Source organism: Panthera uncia (genome assembly GCF_023721935.1).
Source record: "Panthera uncia isolate 11264 chromosome A3 unlocalized genomic scaffold, Puncia_PCG_1.0 HiC_scaffold_12, whole genome shotgun sequence".
NCBI lineage: Eukaryota > Metazoa > Chordata > Mammalia > Carnivora > Felidae > Panthera > Panthera uncia.
The window spans coordinates 5,994,362-6,013,278 of NW_026057579.1; the positions used below are offsets into that span (position 1 = coordinate 5,994,362).

Sequence of the window (18,917 nt, forward strand, 5' to 3'; positions counted from 1 at the left end):
AAAAAACAACTAACGCTTTAAAAAAGAAGTATACAGGGGCGCCTGGGTGGCTCAGTCGGTTAAGCGTCCGACTTCGGCTCAGGTCATGATCTTGCGGTCTGTGAGTTCAAGCCCCGCGTCAGGTTCTGTGCTGACAGCTCAGAGCCTGGAGCCTGTTTCGGATTCTGTGTCTCCCTCTCTCTGACCCTCCCCCGTTCATGCTCTGTCTCTCTCTGTCTCAAAAATAAATAAACATTAAAAAAATAATAATAAATAAATAAATAAATAAATAAGAAGTATACAATATGTCAAAAAAATCTAAAACTGTAAAGAATATAACGCTATATAAAATATAAAAAAGTTATCAAGAATACCAATGAATTTCATTTTTGAAAATTCCAACAGTCCTAAGAACCGTGTCCATCTGAAACTATTTTTTTTTAAAACAAAATTCCTTTTCTAATAGAAATGCTTTTTAAAGTATGTACTCTGGCTTTTAGTGAAATTACCTAAGGAAAGAATTGGTAATAAGACTATAGTCTGACTTCTTTTCATCCTTATAAATATACTATCATCAAATATCCAATCTGTTAAAAGTACATGGTAATCTAGATATAGCACCGCCCTCTCTCAAAGAGTCTCTCCCTTAATGCTCAGACTATGGTCACTAAGACCATTTCCCAGTAAAAGGAACCAGGGCTCCAGAGATGAGGTCTGGGGCAAGAAATTTAAAAGATGAGCCTGGAACATCTTGTCATATCAAAAAAGCAAGTAACATAACAAAGACTACAAAGATCATTTCAAAATGATCCAAGAACCATTCTCTTTGCAGGATACCAGGAAATCACCTCATTATTTTTGAAAACTGGTAATAACTGAAAAAAGGAAAAAGCACATCAAGACTTTAATTCAACCTGCCTTTCCTAGAAGATCTGAACCTGAAGATTAACATGATAGCTGACACAGGGAAAATTCTCTTCACAGAAATAGTCTATGCCAATAAATTAAGGGATGAGGGGCACCTAGGTGGCTCAGTCAGTTAAGCATCCAACTCTTGATTTTGGCTCAGGTCATGATCTCATGGTTCGTGGGATCAAGCCCTACATCAGACTCTGCGCTGACAGCATGGAGCCTGCTTAGGATTCTGTCTCTCTCTGTACTCTTTCTCAAAATAAATTATAAATAAACAAACAAACAAATAAATAAAAATGAGGGGATGATAGAATTATGATAGAAAGCATAATTTTCACAACTTTAATGAATTAATCTAGGCAATCATCAATCAATGATTAATAACATTACAAAAAGATACCTTAAAAACTCTGAGCCTGATAGGCTCAGTCAATACAGCATGTGACTCCTGATCTCAGAGTTCTGAATTCAAGCCCCATGCTAGTTGAAGAAATTACAAAAAAATAATTCTTTAAAAAAAAATTCTATTTTTATTTTTCGCTTTAAAAGGCATTAGTAGGAAATTTTGCAAAACCTAGTCTACAGATTAGAGTATTATCATGCTTGGTTAGGTAAGAAAATCTGCTTGTTTTTAAAAGATATACACTGAAGTATCTTTAGGAATTAGGGGAAATATGTCGTCAACGTAAATGGCTCAAAAAAACTAGTACGTATATAGATATAATAGAGCAAAGAGTAAAATGTTAACATTTTGGGAATCTGGGTGGAGAATATATGGGATTTCTTGGTAATGTTTTTAATAATTTTTCTGTAAAAGTTATTTCAAAGTAAAGTGTTAAAAAAAATGAGACACAGGAAACAATACATTATGGACATCATGAGAGAAGTACACAAATACTACCTCACGAAGTAATCTGGCATCCCTTACCCCATTTCCCCTCCAAAATAACCATGTGGATTTAGATCCTCTAGAATCTGGACCTAACCACCTGTCTACAGAAAAAATGTGGTAAAGGACACAACAGAGATGCAATAAACAAACTCCAGACCAAAGGAAATTCCTGTGTAGGTGAACAACCTGCTATCTTCAACAGAACGATGAGGGATAGAGGGAAAATATATGAATGAATATCTACACAAAAATTTGTATATGGATGTTCACAACAGCATTATTCAAAATCACCAGAAAGTGAAACAATCCAAATTGTCCTTCCACTGAAGAGTAAACAAAATGTATATCCACCCAATGAAGTAACATTCAGCTATAAAAAAAAAAAAACAAAAACAAAAAAAAAACGAAAAAAAGGGGGTTGCCTGGGTGGCTCAGCCAGTTAAGTATCCAACTTCAGTTCAGGTCATGATTTCATGACTTCATGGATCCCACTTCGGATCCTCTGTCTCTGCCCCTCTCCCACTCAAGCTCAAGTGTGCGTGTTTTCTCTCTCTGTCTCTCTCTCAAAAATAAATATTTATAGGGGCACCTGGGTGGTTCAGTTGGTTGAGCGTCTGACTTCAGCCCAGGTCATGATCTTGTGGTTCCTGAGTTCAAGCCCCACATCGGGTTCACTGCTGTCAGCTATCAGAGCTGAGCCTGCTTTGGAATCTCTGTGCCCCTCTCTGCCCCTCCCCTGCTTGCACTCTCAAGGAAAAATGAAAGAAAGGAAGGAAGGAAGGAAGGAAGGAAGGAAGGAAGGAAGGAAGGAATCAATAGATAGGAATTCAGGCAGCAACATGGAAAAAACTTGAAAACATTATGCTAAATTTTAAAAAGCCAGACAAGAAGACACATTATTAGAGGCACCTGAAGGTTCTTGATCTTGAGGTCCTGAGTTCAAACCCCTGGTAGAGTGTAGAGCTTACTAAAAAAAAAAAAAAACAACAACAACAACAAAAAACACCTACCCACACACATATTATATGATTCCATCAAAGGAAATGTCCAGAAAAGGCCAATCTATAGAGACAGAAAGTGGATCAATGGCTGCCAGAGGCTGAAGGGGGAATGGGAAGTAACCGATTTCCTTTGGGGATGATGAAAACATTCTGAAATTAGACAGCAGTAATAGTTTCAGCTTTGTGAGTATACTAAAAGCCAGTCAATTGCTCACTTCAAAAGAACAGATTTTATGCTATGTGAATTATGTATCAATTTAAAATAATGAATGAAGAGGGGCGCCTGCGTAGCTCAGTGGGTTAAGCTTCTGACTTTGGCTCAGGTCATGGATCTCACAGTTCCTGAGTTCGAGCCCCGCTTCGTGCTCTGTGCTGACAGCTTGGAGCCCGGAGCCTGCTTTAGATTCTGTGTCTCCCTCTCTCTCTGCCCCTCCCCTGCTCATGCTCTGTCTCTCTCTCTCTCAAAAACAAATAAACATTTAAAAGAAATGTTTCTTAAATAATGAAAAGAAATTATAAAAGAAAAATGTGAAAACTAACTAGATATTTCATGAGCATACAGAATCCCAAATGAGCAAAGAATGCTAAAATGAGTAGGCTAAAGATTAAGAACAAGGTATTCACATAGTTGCTAATAATCTCCCCCCAAATAACTTACTAAATACAAAGGGACACCACCTTGACCAAGTCATCAAACCAAACACAATCAATATTAGGACAAACCCAATTATGTGTTTCCTAATATAAGGCATGGAGAGGGATACAATAAGACTTCCATGGCATCCCTACAAAAATTACATAGCCTGCAAAAACAAGAAAATACCCTAAATCTAATCATGAGGAAACATTAGACAAACACAAATTGAGCCATGTTCTACAAAATAGCGGGCCTGTTTTCTTGAAAAATGTTACGGTCAAAAAACACAAACAAAAAGACTGAGGAACTAGTTCCATATCAAGGAGACAGGACAACAAAATACAATGTGTGAGTCTGGGTTTTATTCTAAACTAAGAAAAATAGGGACACCTGGGTGGCTCAGCTGGTTAAGCGTCTGACTCTTGCTTTCAGCTCAGGTCATGATCTCACAGTCTGTGGGCTCCACGATGACAGTGCAGAGCCTGCCTGGGATTCTCTCTCTGCTCCTCCCCTGCTTAGGCACACATTTTCTCTCAAAATAAATAAATAAACATTAAAAATAAGTAAATAAAGGGCACCTGGGTGGCTCAGTCGATTAAATGTCCAACTGCGGGTCAGATAATGATCTCATGGTTCATGAGTTCAAGCCCCACATCGGGCTCTCCACTGGTGGGGCAGAGCCTGCTTGGGATTCTCTCTCTCTCTCTCTGCCCCTTCCCCACTTGTGCTCTCTCTCTCAAAATAAATAAATAAAATTTATAAATAAATATAAATAAACTAAGAAAAAACATACACAGCTATAAAGAACACCATTAGTACATAAAATTTGATTAAGGACTATGAATAATGGTTTTGTGTGAATATTAGGTTTCCTGAATTGTTTACTATACTGTGGTTATGTAAAATAATTTCTTTGCATTTAGGAAAAACACACTGATGTCTCCAACTTACTCTCAAATGATTCAGTTTATACATATAATAAGAATAATAAAGTCAATAGGGCAAACTGTTAATTGCTGAATCTGGGTAGAGGCCATATGGGAGTTCCTTGTATGTTCTTGGTACTTTCTGTAAGTTTGAATGAGGCCATATCTTTTACAAATACATACTGAAGTATTTACAGATGAAATGGTAAGATTTCTCTGATGAGCTCCAAAATAAGGGGCAAGTAGGGGTACAGATGAATTAATTGGTCATTTATTGATAACTGTTAAAGCAAAGTAATGGAAACATCAGGTGGATTACACACTTCTCTGTACTTTTGTATATTTGAAATTTTCTGTAATAAAAAGTTTTAAAGGAGTCGAAAATTGGAAAGTTTTTTTAAACGGAGAAACCGAGGCTCAGGAAATTTAAGCCCAGTTTTGAAATCTTTCAAATACATGATGCTCTCTCCATTAATCCTCCTATAAAACCTCTTTATACAGCAAGAACTATTCAAGCAGTTTTATTCTTCCCACCTGAAATTTTGGTCAATAACAACAGAAATACAAGATACTTCTGACTCCACCATACCTAAGCATATAGCTACCTCTGAAGATAAACTCAATAGATAATAGAAGAAACAAGCAAATGTAGATAGAAGTAATCCACCCAACGATCTACAAATTGCTCAGAAGGTAGAAAAATCAACTGAGGAGCACCTGGGTGGCTTAGCCGGTTGAGTAGATGACTTTGGCTTAGGTCATGATCTCACAGTTGGGGAGTTTGAGCCCCACATCAGGCTCACTGCTGTCAGTGCAGAGCCCACTTCTGATCCTCTGTCTCTTTCCCCCTCCCCAGCTCACGTTCTCTCTCAAAAATAAGTAAGACATTTAAAAAAAGAAAAAGAAAAACCAACTGACATTTTATTTTTTTTTAATGTTTACTTATTGTTGAGGGGGGGGGAGAGGAAGGAGGGGCAGAGAGAAAACAGAGGATGCAAAACAGGCTCTGCACTGAGAGTGGAGAAAGCCCGATGTGGGGCTTGAACTCACAAACCGTGAGATCATGACCTGAGCCAAAGCTGGACGCTTAACCTGCTGAGCCACCCAGGCGCCCCCTCTCTAAATCTTTTTCTTTTTTTTCTAAATCTCTTAAATTTGATTTCTAAGGGTCAATACCAAGGGCCTATTCAATTCTGATTTTCTACATCTACATGCCTAAAATAGCACAAAATGTGGCCACGCTGAGAACAGTCAGCAGACAGGGCGCCTGGGTGTCTCACTCATTTAAATGCCCGACTCTTGGTTTTGACTCAGGTCATGATCTTGCAGTTGGTAAGATCGAGCCCTGAGTCAGACTCTATACTGACAACAAATAGCCTGCTTAGGACTCTATCTCTCCCACTCTCTCTGCCCCTCCCCTGCTCATTCTCTCTCTCTCAAAATAAATAAACATTTTAAAAAATAATAAAAAGTAGTACTTTGGTCTCATACAGGAAGGACAAACAGGAATGCCCTGAATCTGTCACCATATAATTTGTAATTATAGAACAACTCATATCATAATAAACCCTTTTTATACAATAAACAGAAATTTAACTATGAACTACAGCAGAAAATATAGTAGGAATTGAACTTATGAGACAATCAATCTTCCAGGTTAAACCAGCAACACAGTGGGCAAATAATTATCACACAGGCACAGAATAAACCTGTGTATACAATAGCCTCTCCTACCCCATTACCGAAACACTCCAAAAGCTTCAGGATCCCCAAGACCAGAGTATTGCAGATCACAGTGTCAAACTGAAAAACGCACAGACATATGGTCCTAGTCTCATATATTTTGTAGGGCAAAAATTACTTTCAAAATTAAGTATTGTACTGGGGCGCCTGGGTGCCTCAGTCGGTTAAACGTCCGACTCCTGGTTTTGGCTCAGGTCATGATCTCACAGTTCCTTGAGTTTGAGCCCACGCTGACAGTGCAGAGCCTGCTTGAGATTCTCACTCTCCTTCTCTCTGCCCCTCCTGCATGCTGTCTCTCTCTCTCAAAATAAATAAACTTAAAAATAAAGTACTATACTTATGTTTCACATATGTCTTCTTTCTTAAAATTTAAGCCACTTTTTTTTATCATTGTGTTTATTGTTTTAAAAAATTAAAGGGGTAGGAGTGCCTGGGTGGCTCAGCTGGTTGAGCATCTGACTTCAGCTCAGGTCATGATCTCAACGGCTTGTGAGCTCTGAGCCCCGCATCGGGCTCTGTGCTGACAGCTTGGAGCCTGGAGCCTGCTTCGGATTCTGTGTTTCCCTCTCTCTCTGCCCCTCCCCCCACCCATGCTCTGTCTCTGTCTCCAAAATAAATAAACATTGGGGCGCCTGGGTGGCTCAGTCGGTTAAGCGTCCGACTTCGGCTCAGGTCATGATCTCACGGTCCGTGAGTTCGAGCCCCGCATCAGGCTCTGTGCTGGCAGTTCAGAGCCTGGAGCCTGCTTCAGATTCTGTGTCTCCCTCTCTCTCTGGCCCTCCCCCATTCATGCTCTGTCTCTCTCTGTCTCAAAAATAAATAAACATTAAAAAAAATTTTTTTTAATAAATAAGTAAATAAATAAACATTAAAAAAAATTTTTTTTAATTAAAGGGGTAGAGCACCTGGCTAACTCAGTCGGTAGAGCACGTGACTCCTTATCTTGGGGTTGTGTTCAAGCCCCAAGTTGGGTACAGCGATGATTTAATAATAAAATGTTTTTAAAAAATTAAAAATTAAGTTAAAAAGATTAAAAATAATAAAAAACAACAGGAGCTGAAATACATCAAAGCTGTTGATCACGGTGGAAAAACATACAATAAAGATTAATCTACAAAGAAGGGCTCAGAGTTGCGAATTACAGAAGATCACAATATCTAAATACCACTTTGCACTTCTTTCTCTGGCAAACCTTTTTTCATACATACCTAAATATACTGTACATATAATAACTACTCAGAATTTTTTAAAATGTAAATATTACCCAATTGTTTCAGAGGGGAAAAAAATGTCCTCCAAATACCAATGAAGTATAAATTTCCTCATACCCAAACCCTTTCAAAACCACCAATAAAAACTGAGGATTGCACAACACTATGCTGACTGTATGCAAAAACCTACTTGCAGTACACTTTCAGTGTATTGAGTAATAAGCATATGATGCAATCTAAGAAAATATATACTGGGGCGCCTGGGTGGCTCAGTTGGTTAAGCGGCCGACTTCGGCTCGGGTCGTGATCTCGCGGTCCGTGAGTTCGAGCCCCGCGTCGGGCTCTGTGCTGACAGCTCAGAGTCTGGAGCCTGTTTGGGTTCTGTGTCTCCCTCTCTCTGACCCTCCCCCGTTCATGCTCTGTCTCTCTCTGTCTCAAAAATAAATAAATGTTAAAAAAAAAAAAAAAAAGAAAATATATACTAAAACCAAGTACCACTGAAAAAATTACTCTCATCTAAACTAAGAGGAAGACAAATGGAAAGGCAAAAAAGTACAGGTAACAAAAAGTATTTTTCCTCCTATCATGGAAAACAAAAAACTTCAAACATTTTTTAATTAAAACAAGACAATTAACTTACTAGCATGCTTGTCTGCAAGCATTATAAGCGTGTTGGAAATATCTCGCCGTCTATAAAAGCACACTACTTTTGCTTCCACGTTGCCCGTTGCAGTCTAAGAGAGAAGAAAAATAAAAGTTATCTGTACCGAAGAATAGACTCAAATAGTTTACAAAACAAAACTAAATACAACACAATTATAAGATCAATCTCATTTACACTGTGCCAACCACACTGCAGGATAATCAGAGCTGAAAAAATTCAAATGAGGATGTGCAGCATTTGCAAAGGTTCCAAGTTAAACTGAAATGTCAAAATTAAATAACTTACTAGTATCAATTAATCTAAAGTGATCACACCCCTTTAATGACTAAAGCCAGATGCTTAAATCTGCTTAGCCCTGAGAAACTAATCCCCCAAATTTTCAGAGCCACAACGTAACTTACTTATGACAGCAAAACATATCCCACTCCCAGAGCCAGAGGCTAAAAGTAAAATCATCCAGCCCTCTCCAGAACACCCCCATGTTTCATGATGGTGAAGCCCTGTAGGTTCGGGCAGCCGTCAGACAGAATGGAGCAGAAGACCTGGAAAAGCATTCTCCACACCTGGTTAAGTCTATGAATCTGTAATAGTTGATCTTCTCAGCAGTACTTAGTTTACCTTCACATATGAAAGTATTAAAATCTCTGAGTTATGAACGCTGAAGTTCTTATTTATTTTTGACTACAGTCTAGAATACAACCAATATTCAGTTAGGTTGTAATTTGCTGCAGCTGGGGCCCAGGTTCCTACTCTCCTCCTATTCCTTATGAATTCTGAGAACTTTCAAGGTCAGTCATTCATTACAAAGTTCCTTGTAAAAACACATAGATTACAGTAAAATGCTATTATGATTTCCAATTTCAAACAAATATGAGAACAAATTTTCAGAATTTCTCTGGGCTTACAGATATATTCAGACATAAAGAAATAAGAATATACTTATGCTACAGTAAATTTGTCAATTTTATGAAGTTCAGCAGCAGTATTTTAGAGTGAGAAATAGTCATGGAGAAATATTGCCCTCTGAATTGAAATCATATTAAATCCTAACCAAAGTGCTTCTATATTTCACAATATTGTGATCAAATACATCCTCCAGAAGTAATGATCCAGCAATCTAATAAATGAACAGGTCAATACTTCTTGTAAATAAAATCTATCAATGACTACAATTATAAGCTCTTTATCAGTTTTGTCTTAAGACAAAAGCACATTCAAAACCAAAAGCAAGTGTCTAATGGCATATTTTTTCTGCCTTTCTAGTGAGTTCCTCCACTAGGAATACTCCACAAAAACAAATTCAAAACTGCTTGGGGTGGAGGGGCACAGTTCAAAATAAACAGTTTTGGGGCACCTGAGTGGCTCAGGCAGTTAAGGATCTGACTTTGGCTCAGGTCATGATCTAACAGTCTGTGAGTTCCAGCCCCACATTGCATTGAGCTCTCTATTAGGGCAGAGCCCACTTCAGATCCTCTTGTCTCCCTCGCTCTCTGCCCCTCCCCCACGCATTCTTTTTTCTCTCTCTCAAATATAATAAAAAACAAACATTTCGGGGAGCCTGGGTGGCTCAGTCAGTTAAGCGTCTGACTTGGGCTCAGTTAATGATCTCACAGTTTGTGAGTTCGAGGCCCACATCAGGCTCTGTGCTGACAGCTCATGGAGCCTGCTTACTTGTGCTGTGACTGTCTCTCAAAAATAAATAAAAATGTAAAAAAAAAAATTTTTTTTTTTAAAAACATTTAGGGGTGCCCGGGTGACTCAGTCGGTTGAGCGTCCAACTTCGGCTCAGGTCATGACCTCACAGTCCGTGGGTTCCAGCCCACATCAGGCTCTGTGCTGACAGCTCAGCCTGGAGCCTGCTTGAGATTCCGTATCTCCCTCTCCCTCTGCCCCTCTGCCACTTGTGTTCTCTCTCTCACACACACAGAAATAAATAAACTTAAAAAAATAAAATTTTTAAAATAAACGTTTTTTAAAAATTAAAAAAATAAAGTCTCTTCTGAACCATGTACACACTTGGCCATTAGGTACTTTGTAACTACAGTGTTCCTCTTCCGCTCCACAAATACACATACAACACACACATGCACACACACACACACAACCTCCAGCATTCCTCTAAAGTTGAACTACTCAAAGGATGGTCCAAGACCCAGTCTACAACTGTTGCTGTATAATGAAATGAGAACTGAGAGTAAGTGTGTATTAGAGCATCTGATAGTTAATTTTAATCTGTTGAACCTACTAATGAAAAATGAAGGCTTGTGGTTTTATAAGCTTATTTTAAACTTCATTTTTCTATTATTTATTTTCATTTTATAAAAGCAGTCTGAGATAGTGAACATTCTTTTAATGTTTATTTATTTTGAGAGAGACAGACAGACAGAGTGCAAGCAGGGGAGGGGCAGAGAGAGAGGGAAACACAGAATCTGAAGAAGGCTCCAGGCTCTGAGCTGTCAGCACAGAGCCCAACATGGGGCTTGAACTCACAAACCGTGAGATCATGACCTGAGCCGAAGTCGGATACTTAGCAAACTGAGCCACCCAGGTGCCCCAGATAGTGAACATTCTTAAAAATCTTTCACCACAGGGTGCCTGGGTGATTCAATCAGTTGGGCATCCAACTTCTGATCTCTGCTCAGGTCATGATCTCTCGTTTCATGGAATGGAGCCCCGAGTCAGGCTTGGTGCTGAGAGTGCAGAGCCTGCTTGGATTCTCATTCTCCCTCTCTCTGTGTCTGCCTCTCTCTCCCTCTCAAAATAGATAAATAAATGTGAAAAAAAAAAAATCTTTCACCACAAATAGTTCTCCAAGCACTGCTCTAAAAACCTAGGTTAGGAGTGCCTGGCTGGCTCAGTCAGTAGAGCATCTATCTGACTCTTGATCTCAGGGCTGTGAGTTCGAGCTCCACATTGGGTGTAGAGATTACTTTAAAAAAGTGAAAAAAGATTTGGTATATATAAAAGTCTGGCTATACTTTCAACTCACCACATTTCTTTTGAGACTTTCCTCTGTGCCCAAGCACTGAGCTAAGCTCCATGGATACATAGTGCCCACCCTCACGAAGCCTCCACTCTAGCAAGGATGTCTATTCACATCATCTCCTTTCCAACCCTCCAAAGCCCAGTTGGAATCATGTCCCTCACCTGATTAGAAACCTTCACCAGTTCCCCACAACTAAAGCATAAATGTAAAATGTGCCTGACAATATTGCCACTCATATTTTCCTTTACAACTTCCTTTCCCCTCCAGACTCTACTTCTCTCACTCATGGAAGCAGGAAGAGCAACCCACTGGGGGAAGGCAGAGGAAAGGGGGTAGAGTCCTAGGAAAGAAGGAAAGGAGTCCAACAGGTGAAGCATGGAAAGCTGAGTGTCCAAGAAAAAAGCAGGACCAGGGAAAACCACATAGGTGGGAAAAGCAGGGACATGTGTAAAGAAGAACCCACAGTGGATGTCAACTTTTCTTCTGTATTCTTTTCTCCATGTGCATTGCATCCTCTTAAATCCCGTTCCGTCAAGCATGTTTACTGAAATATCCTCTAGCAATAAGGGGCTTTTCTTAAGCTCTAGAATCATTTTAGTCATACTCATGTCTGTTTCTATCCCGGACTTAGAAAGTACATTATTAAACACACACACACACACACACACACACACACACACACACACACTTTCCATTTCAAAACGTCTGTGGTTTGCTCAAACTAAAGAACAAGTGAAAAGGTGCTTTCCCAATTTCTGTCCTTTTTCCCAAGAGATCTAAAATGGTAGGAGAGGTCTCAACCTGGGTTTCACGAAAGGGCTTTGAGGGACTCTCCTGAAATTATGTGCAAATGTAGTTGGAGGCAAGGGTGTCATCAGATTCTCAAAGAAATTAGTGATTCCCCTCTTCCCCCCCCAAAAAAAAACCATAAGACTAGAAACAGTAAAACGAATCTCAGAGCAAGTCATAGGGCTAATAAAATATACAGAATATGAAGATACACACAAATAATACAGCATACACACCAAAAGAATTTTAGTAGCAAATAACAAACAAATTTTTCCACAAGTTTAACTTCCCAAACTTCCTGACACTACACTATTATGTGCACACAGCTTTCTCTCAACATGAATGCAGATGCAATCTTTTTTTTTAATTTTTTTAATTTGAGAGAGAGAGAGTAAATGCCAGAGTAGGGGAGAGGAACAGAGGGACAGAGAGAATCTTAAACAGGCTCCATGCTCAGCACAAAGCCCAATGCAGGACTCGATCCTACAACCCTGGGTTCATGACAAGCTGAAATCAAGACTTGGCCACTCAACCAACTGAGCTCCCCCAGCCACCCCCCCACTGCCCCGCCGCCCTGGAGGCCAGCAGATGCAATCTTTAGAAGTAGGAGCAACATCCAACCTAGATGACTAAATAAAATATACCGAAAGCTGTTTCTATTTTAATCTTATATTCACCCTCCAAAAGATTATCTTCACAAGGGGCACCTGGCTGGCTCAGTTGGTTAAGCGTCTGACTTCGGCTCAGGTCATGATCTCTCGGTTTGAGGGTTTGAGCCCCGTACTGGCCTCTATGTTGACAGCTCAGAGCCTGGAGCCTGCTTCAGATTCTGTGTCTCCTTCTCTCTCTGTCCCTCCCTCACTTGCACTCTGTCTCTCTCTCTCTCTCTCAAAAATAAACACCAAAAAAGATTTTTTTTAATAAAAATATATTTTTATTATTTTTAAATTTAAAATTTAAAAATTTACTTTTATTAATTTATTAAATAAATTAAATTTTTATTTAATAAAATAAAATAAAATAATTAAACACACACACACATATTCTATTCAGAAGATAATTAATACAGGGGCGCCTGGGTGGCTCAGTCGGTTGAGCGTCCGACTTCAGCTCAGGTCATGATCCCGCAGTGTGAGTTCAAGCCCCCCATCGGGCTCGGTGCCGACAGCCCAGAGCCTGGAGCCTGCTTTGGATTCTGTGTCTCCCTCTCTCTCTGCCCCTCCCCCACTCATGTTCTGTCTCCTTCTCTCTCTGTCAAAAATAAAAGTAAACATTAAAAAAATTAAAAAAAAAAAAAAAAGATAATTACTAGAGATGCCTGGCTGGCACAATTAGAAGAAATGCAATTCTTGATCTCAGGCTCATAAATTCAAGCCCCATGTTAGATGTAGAAATTAAATAAAAACTTTAAAGAAAAAAAGAAAGGACATTAACCTATTTTAGTAACTATCTTCTTAAAATTTATTTTTGTTTTATTTTTTTATTAAAAAATTTTTTTTAAGTTTATTTATTTGGAGAGAGAGAGAGAGAGAGAGAACAAGCGGATGAGGGGCAGAGAGAGGGAGAGAGAATCCCAAGCAGGCTCCACGCCACCAATGAAGAGCCCAATGTGGGGCTGGAACTTAAACTGTGAGATCATGACCTGAACTGAGATCAAGAGTCAGACACTTAACTGACTGTGCCACCCAGGCACCCCAAATTTTATTTATTTTTAGTAATTTCTACACCCAACATGGGGCTTGTACTCACGACCCTGAGACCAAGAGTCGCATGTTCCACTGACTGAGGCAAGCCAGGCACTCCTAGGTAAATGTCCTTTCTTATCCTGGCTTATCAATTGGAACATATCAAGTACTCTTAAATTCATTACTGGGATTTTCCATCATGTTAATTTTCCCCACTTTGCCAATTTGACCTATGCTACTCTCAGGGCCTGTATCTGGAACATTTGTGTGGGCTCTCTCCCATGGCTACCTTTCTCATCCTTTAGGACTCAACTTCAGTGTCCTTAAAATTCTTTCCCCTTCTGGGGCACCTGGGTCGCTCTGTAGGTTAATCATCCAACTCTTGGTTTAAGCTCAGGTCATGATCTCATGGTTTGCTTCGTGAGTTCAAGCCCTTTGTTGGGCTCTGCGTGGACAGTGCAGAGCCTGCTTGGGATTCTGTCTCTCTTATGCTGTCACTTTCTCTTGCTCTCTCTCAAAAATAAATAAATAAACTTCAATGAAAAAAAAATCCTTTGCCCTTCTATCCAAAAGGAGTGACCCCTGTTATTCTCTATGTTAAGATCCTTGTTTATTTCCTTCTTAAAAGTTAACATCATTTTCACTATTTTTTTTTTTTTTTTTATGTCTGGTAACTTGTCTTTCATGTGTCTCCCTCATGAGACTATGAGGAGGGGCAGAAAATAGGTCCATATTGTTCACTGTTGTGTATCAGCTAGACTAGTGCCTGGTACACAACAAGTACTCATATTTGTTTAATGAATTCTTTAAAATGAGAAATCTTGGGGCAACTGGGTGGCTCAGTTGGTTGAGCGCCCAACTTCAGCTCAGGTCATGATCTCAGTTTGTGGGTTCGAGCCCCACATTGGGCTCACTGCTGTCAACCTAAAGCTCACTTGGGATCCCCTGTCTCTCCCCTCCTCTGCCCCTCCTCTACTTGCACTCTCTCAAAAGTAAATAAAACATTTTTTTAAAATAAATGAGATACCCCTTCCATATCCCTTCAAAAATAAAGGCCCTATGTAAATATTCACTATTTAATACTAGTCAATCTCACTTATTTACCAATAATCCATCTATTTAAATTGCCACTGTCTGAAATTACAAACTGTAGTCTCTCACAGTTCAATCATTCCCAGCCTCCCAAAAACCATTATTATAATAAGGACTCTCTGCTGAAAGCAGAGGACCAGGAAGAAGTTATGGATGGGAAGACAAGGGTACTTTCTTTTTTTTTTTTAATTTTTTTTTAATGTTTTTACTTATTTTTGAGACAGAGAGAGACAGAGCGTGAGCAGGGGAGGGGCAGAGAGAGAGGGAGACACAGAATCCGAATTAGGCTCCAAGCTCTGAGCTGTCAGCACAGAGCCCGACACAGGGCTCGAACTCACAGACCACGAGATCATAACCTGAGCTGAAGTCGGACGCTTAACTGACTGAGCCACCCAGGCGTTCCTCTTTTTTTTTTTTTTTTAAAGTAGGCTTCATGCCAGCGCAGAGACCAATGTAAGGCTTGAACTCACCCTCATCTTGACCCTCAGATCAAGACTTCAGCTAAGATCAAGAGTCAGAGGCTTACCAGACCAAGCCGAGGCGCCACTGTTTTTCAAATATAATTTATTATTATTATTACTATTTTAAGTAGGCTCCACACCCAGCATGGAGCCCAACACAGGGCTTGAATTCACAACCCTGAGATCAAGACCTGAGCTGAGATCAGGAGTCGGATGCTCAACCGACTAAGCCACTCAGGTGCCCTGAGGGATACTTTTGAAGTGAACAGTATTATGACGACAAAGGAGTGTGAAATGAGCGAAGTTCAAGCTAGAGGGTGCAATCCAGTCATATTACCACTGCATACCTCTAAACAACACTCCATGATGCATCTACCTTAAAGGTTTAAGGTTATTTTGAGGCTCAGAAAAAGTAACAAACGTGAATCCCCAAGATTATACGCTTCCAGAACACCATGTCCTGATGTTTGCAAATTTAGCACAGCTGCAATTTTCCTTCTAATTGTGGGATACTTTGGCTGATGATTGTCTCACTACTGGACCTATTTTTGTTCATCCCTGAATTCCTAAAAGCGCATATCTAAAAATGCTGGCAGGTAGCAGGTCCTCAGAAATATCTGTAAAACGAACAAATCAAAATAATTTGTAAACAGTAAAAGCTATGTGCAAGCATTAACACCAGACACTGGAGAAATTCATTAATTCAACAAATAATTACTGAATGTCTTAACTATGTACCAATCACTTTATTCAAAGGCACTTGGGATGCATTAGTGAACAGAAAAGATCACTACACACATAGAGCTTACATTCTAGTCTGAGAAAACAGGCAATGAAAATAAACACAATAATTAAGTATACTTGAAGGTGATAAATGATATGGAAAAAAGAGCAAGGCAGAGCAAGGTACAGGGGATTAGAAATGACTCGGTGGTCCTAAGGTGGGTGCACATGAAAACAGCCAAGAATCTACCTGCTACATACAAGCAAGGCAGAGAGCCTGAAAGTGGAGGTCAGAGGGATAGGGAGTAGCCAAAGAATACCAGTCTCACAGGTCAACATTTCTCTTTTGTATCCTAATTAATTTTCTACATAAACTGATAAACAGCTTCGAGTTGCCTACACTTTACATCAATAATGTAAAAAAGGTTAAAATGACACCCCAACAGTTCCCACCCACAGACTGATCTAATCCTGAGACCATTCTCTTCATTTGGTAGTAGTGGTCTCAAAATACGACAACAGTTTTACAAATGCAAGGTCCACGGGGTATCTCCAGAAGCAAACCAAGATCTCGGGGCTCATAAACCAGAAATGCCCTAAACCACACCCCACTTCCTGGGGCTCAGAACTGGACCAGCCTCCAGATGGTACTTTGGGGGAAAGGTTTCAGCTAGATAGTGCCAACATTTTAACACTATGAATTCTCATAAGCTGTACAAATAAGCTTCCCAGTTGGTTTGGAGGAAAACAGAGCATCATTAGTAATCTATGGTTCATATAGTTTATGACTGTTTTCATAAGCCACCATTGCATTCATATGCAAACAGTCACAATGCTTCTGATGTCCTGGACACCAGCGACCAGGGACAAACCTTAATATAAAAGTTTTATTTACCTAAGGCCTAAAGTAGGAAGCTACTTTGCATTATACCAAAACTGTATTCTTATTAGTCTAGTCCAGAATTTTACAAATTCCCTTCAATATTAGATTTCATAGCTTCCTCCTTCTAAAGATGGAAGAGGAAAATCATGATTCACTAAAAAGGGAGAAATACAATTATGACTCTAAATATAAAAAGGGACTGAATTACAGGAGTGACCTGCTCTGAGAGCTCCGAGCAATGTGAAGAAATATGCAGATGTTAAATACTCAGTACATTTAATATCACAGGTAATTATAAAAAGTAAAAGAATATTCAGAATCCTGCCTAACTCTCTAATCTGCAATCTCTACTTTCAAAGACTCTAGGACTGAAAGTAAAATCACCTCTTATGCCCTTTACCTAATTACCCTTCAATGGAAAACAATTATTTTTTAATATTAGAATCAAGAAAGCTCAGTGTATACCTTGTTGAGTTCTTCTATCCTTCTGATTAGGTACGGGTTACTGGAGGAATTCTCAAAGTAGACATAATCTGTAATTAAAGGAAGTAAAGAGCTTAATCTTTTCAACAGAAAGTTCACATTTGTCAATCTATGACTTTCTATATTAGGCAAATTCACTTTCAAAATGAAGTGCAGACTTAGTTCCCTGATAAAAGCAAATTTAGTAATACAAGTTTAATATATTTTCTCATATGCCTACTATTCACAGACCCTTATTTTCCTAATATTTTCATTTCAATTAACGTTTTATCAAGTTCTCCTAAACTTTCACACCACCCATCACTAAATAATAAACAAACAGACCCCTCTTATCATTAAGTAGTCAGAGCTGACTAAACATGTCTTTTATGCTGTAACTGCTCCCACATCTTTTCCCTCAATCCAATTTACCCTGGAGTATGCTTCTCACATAAAACTATTGACCTAAGACAAATTTAGAGCATCTTGAAAAGCTTAGCAGCCCAAAGTACATTTCAATCACTAAAAAAAAAAAAACAAAGCGAAACAAAACAAAAACCAATCAAGTGAGCTGAGCAGGTAAGAGGAAGCACACTGACAAACTTTTCCACAGGTCTGAGATGATGGGGGGGGCAGACGGGTGTACGGACATGAAAGGGGGGTTCACTTTCTGACAGAGCTCTCTAGAGATGATATCAGGCTTTTAAAAAACTCTTTACCATATTTAATCCAGATCCATGCAGGGTTGTGTTGTAAAGAAATCACAACCGGCTTTCAATAAAAAGGATAAAAATTTTCAAGTGTGGCTTTTCCTCTCATCTAATAGGCTCACTGGAAACTTCCCACTGTGTGTTTATTTGAAAGGTTGGGCTGCGTTGTTATTGTCTATCTCAGTGGCTCTTTCCCGTCTCTCTTCTGCAAAGTGGCCTCATTTGGCCAGGCCATTCCCACCACCATCCATCAGGAGCTCACTAATGAGCAGAGAAGAGCGAGTCTCACACACAAACACGCCACTTATCTGAATTATTATTTTACCAAGAAAGAGGGAGGAGGGCGTCGTGAGTAGGGAGAAAGTTTGTTTGACCTTATTTCTCTCTCCTGCAGAAGGCTGGGAAGGAGGCAGACACCAGAGCAAACGTCCAGGCAGAGCTCAACTCCCCACCTCTGGCTGCGGTGCCCTGGCCCCACTGTGTCCCATCTTGGGGGGGGCTGGGCAAGAAACGGGAGGGGGGGGGTGAGGAAGGAGAGGTGCAGGGCCCCGTCCCCACAAACAGGCCCCTGGCTGTGCCCCTGGCTGAACCCCCATCGCCCCCACCCCCACCCCACACTCCCACTAAAGGGGAGAAGTAGTAGAGGAGGGGGGGATGTCCCCCCATCCTCTCCAACCCCCACAGCCTGGAAGCCACGCGGGGAAAGACCATCCTATCAGGGGGTTCGACGGCCCATACCCAATGCGGGTGTCCTGGAGGGGGGCGTCTGAGGATTCATACCCCCAAGTACAGGCCTGGCCCTAGAAAACTGAGCGGGGGTGGGAGCGAGGGGCAGGGTGGGCGCCGGCCCCCAGCCGGCCACAGTCGAGGGAGGGGCGGGTGGCGGGGGTGGGAAACCCCGGCCCCTTCGGCGGGCCCCGGCGCCCCCCGCCCCCTGCGCCCTCGGCCGGGTCGCCCGCGGCTCCCAGCGGTTAGGGTGAACTCGCCCCGATCCCCCACTCCCGAGCCCGCCCCCAGACGGGCCGGGTCGGGCCGAGCTTTCCTACCTCCGACCCGGTACATGTTGGCCGCCATGTCCGCCCGCCCGCCCGCGGAGCCCGAGCCGAGCCCCGCCCGCCGCCGCCGCCGCCGCCGCCGCCTCAGCCTCGGCCGCCGCCGCCG

At 40.7% G+C, this 18,917-nt stretch overlaps 1 protein-coding gene across 4 annotated transcripts in view; it reads right to left on the reverse strand.

Annotated features, from left to right (window-relative positions):
• MTA3 (metastasis associated 1 family member 3) overlaps positions 1-18,886 on the reverse strand; it is a 180,884-nt gene extending 161,998 nt beyond the window's left edge. For 2 of the 4 annotated variants that reach the window (XM_049652233.1, XM_049652232.1), the window contains exons 1-3: positions 18,803-18,886; positions 17,050-17,117; positions 7,942-8,035 (exon numbers count right to left, since the gene is read on the reverse strand). In XM_049652233.1, the coding sequence (XP_049508190.1) occupies positions 7,942-8,035; positions 17,050-17,117; positions 18,803-18,830 (190 nt within the window). In that variant the 5' untranslated portion in view covers positions 18,831-18,886. Of the gene's footprint in view, positions 1-7,941; positions 8,036-17,049; positions 17,118-18,494; positions 18,561-18,802 lie in introns of those variants that run through there. The other 2 variants (XM_049652231.1, XM_049652229.1) reach the window with 1 other exon arrangement.
• Positions 18,887-18,917: the final 31 nt, after the last annotated feature.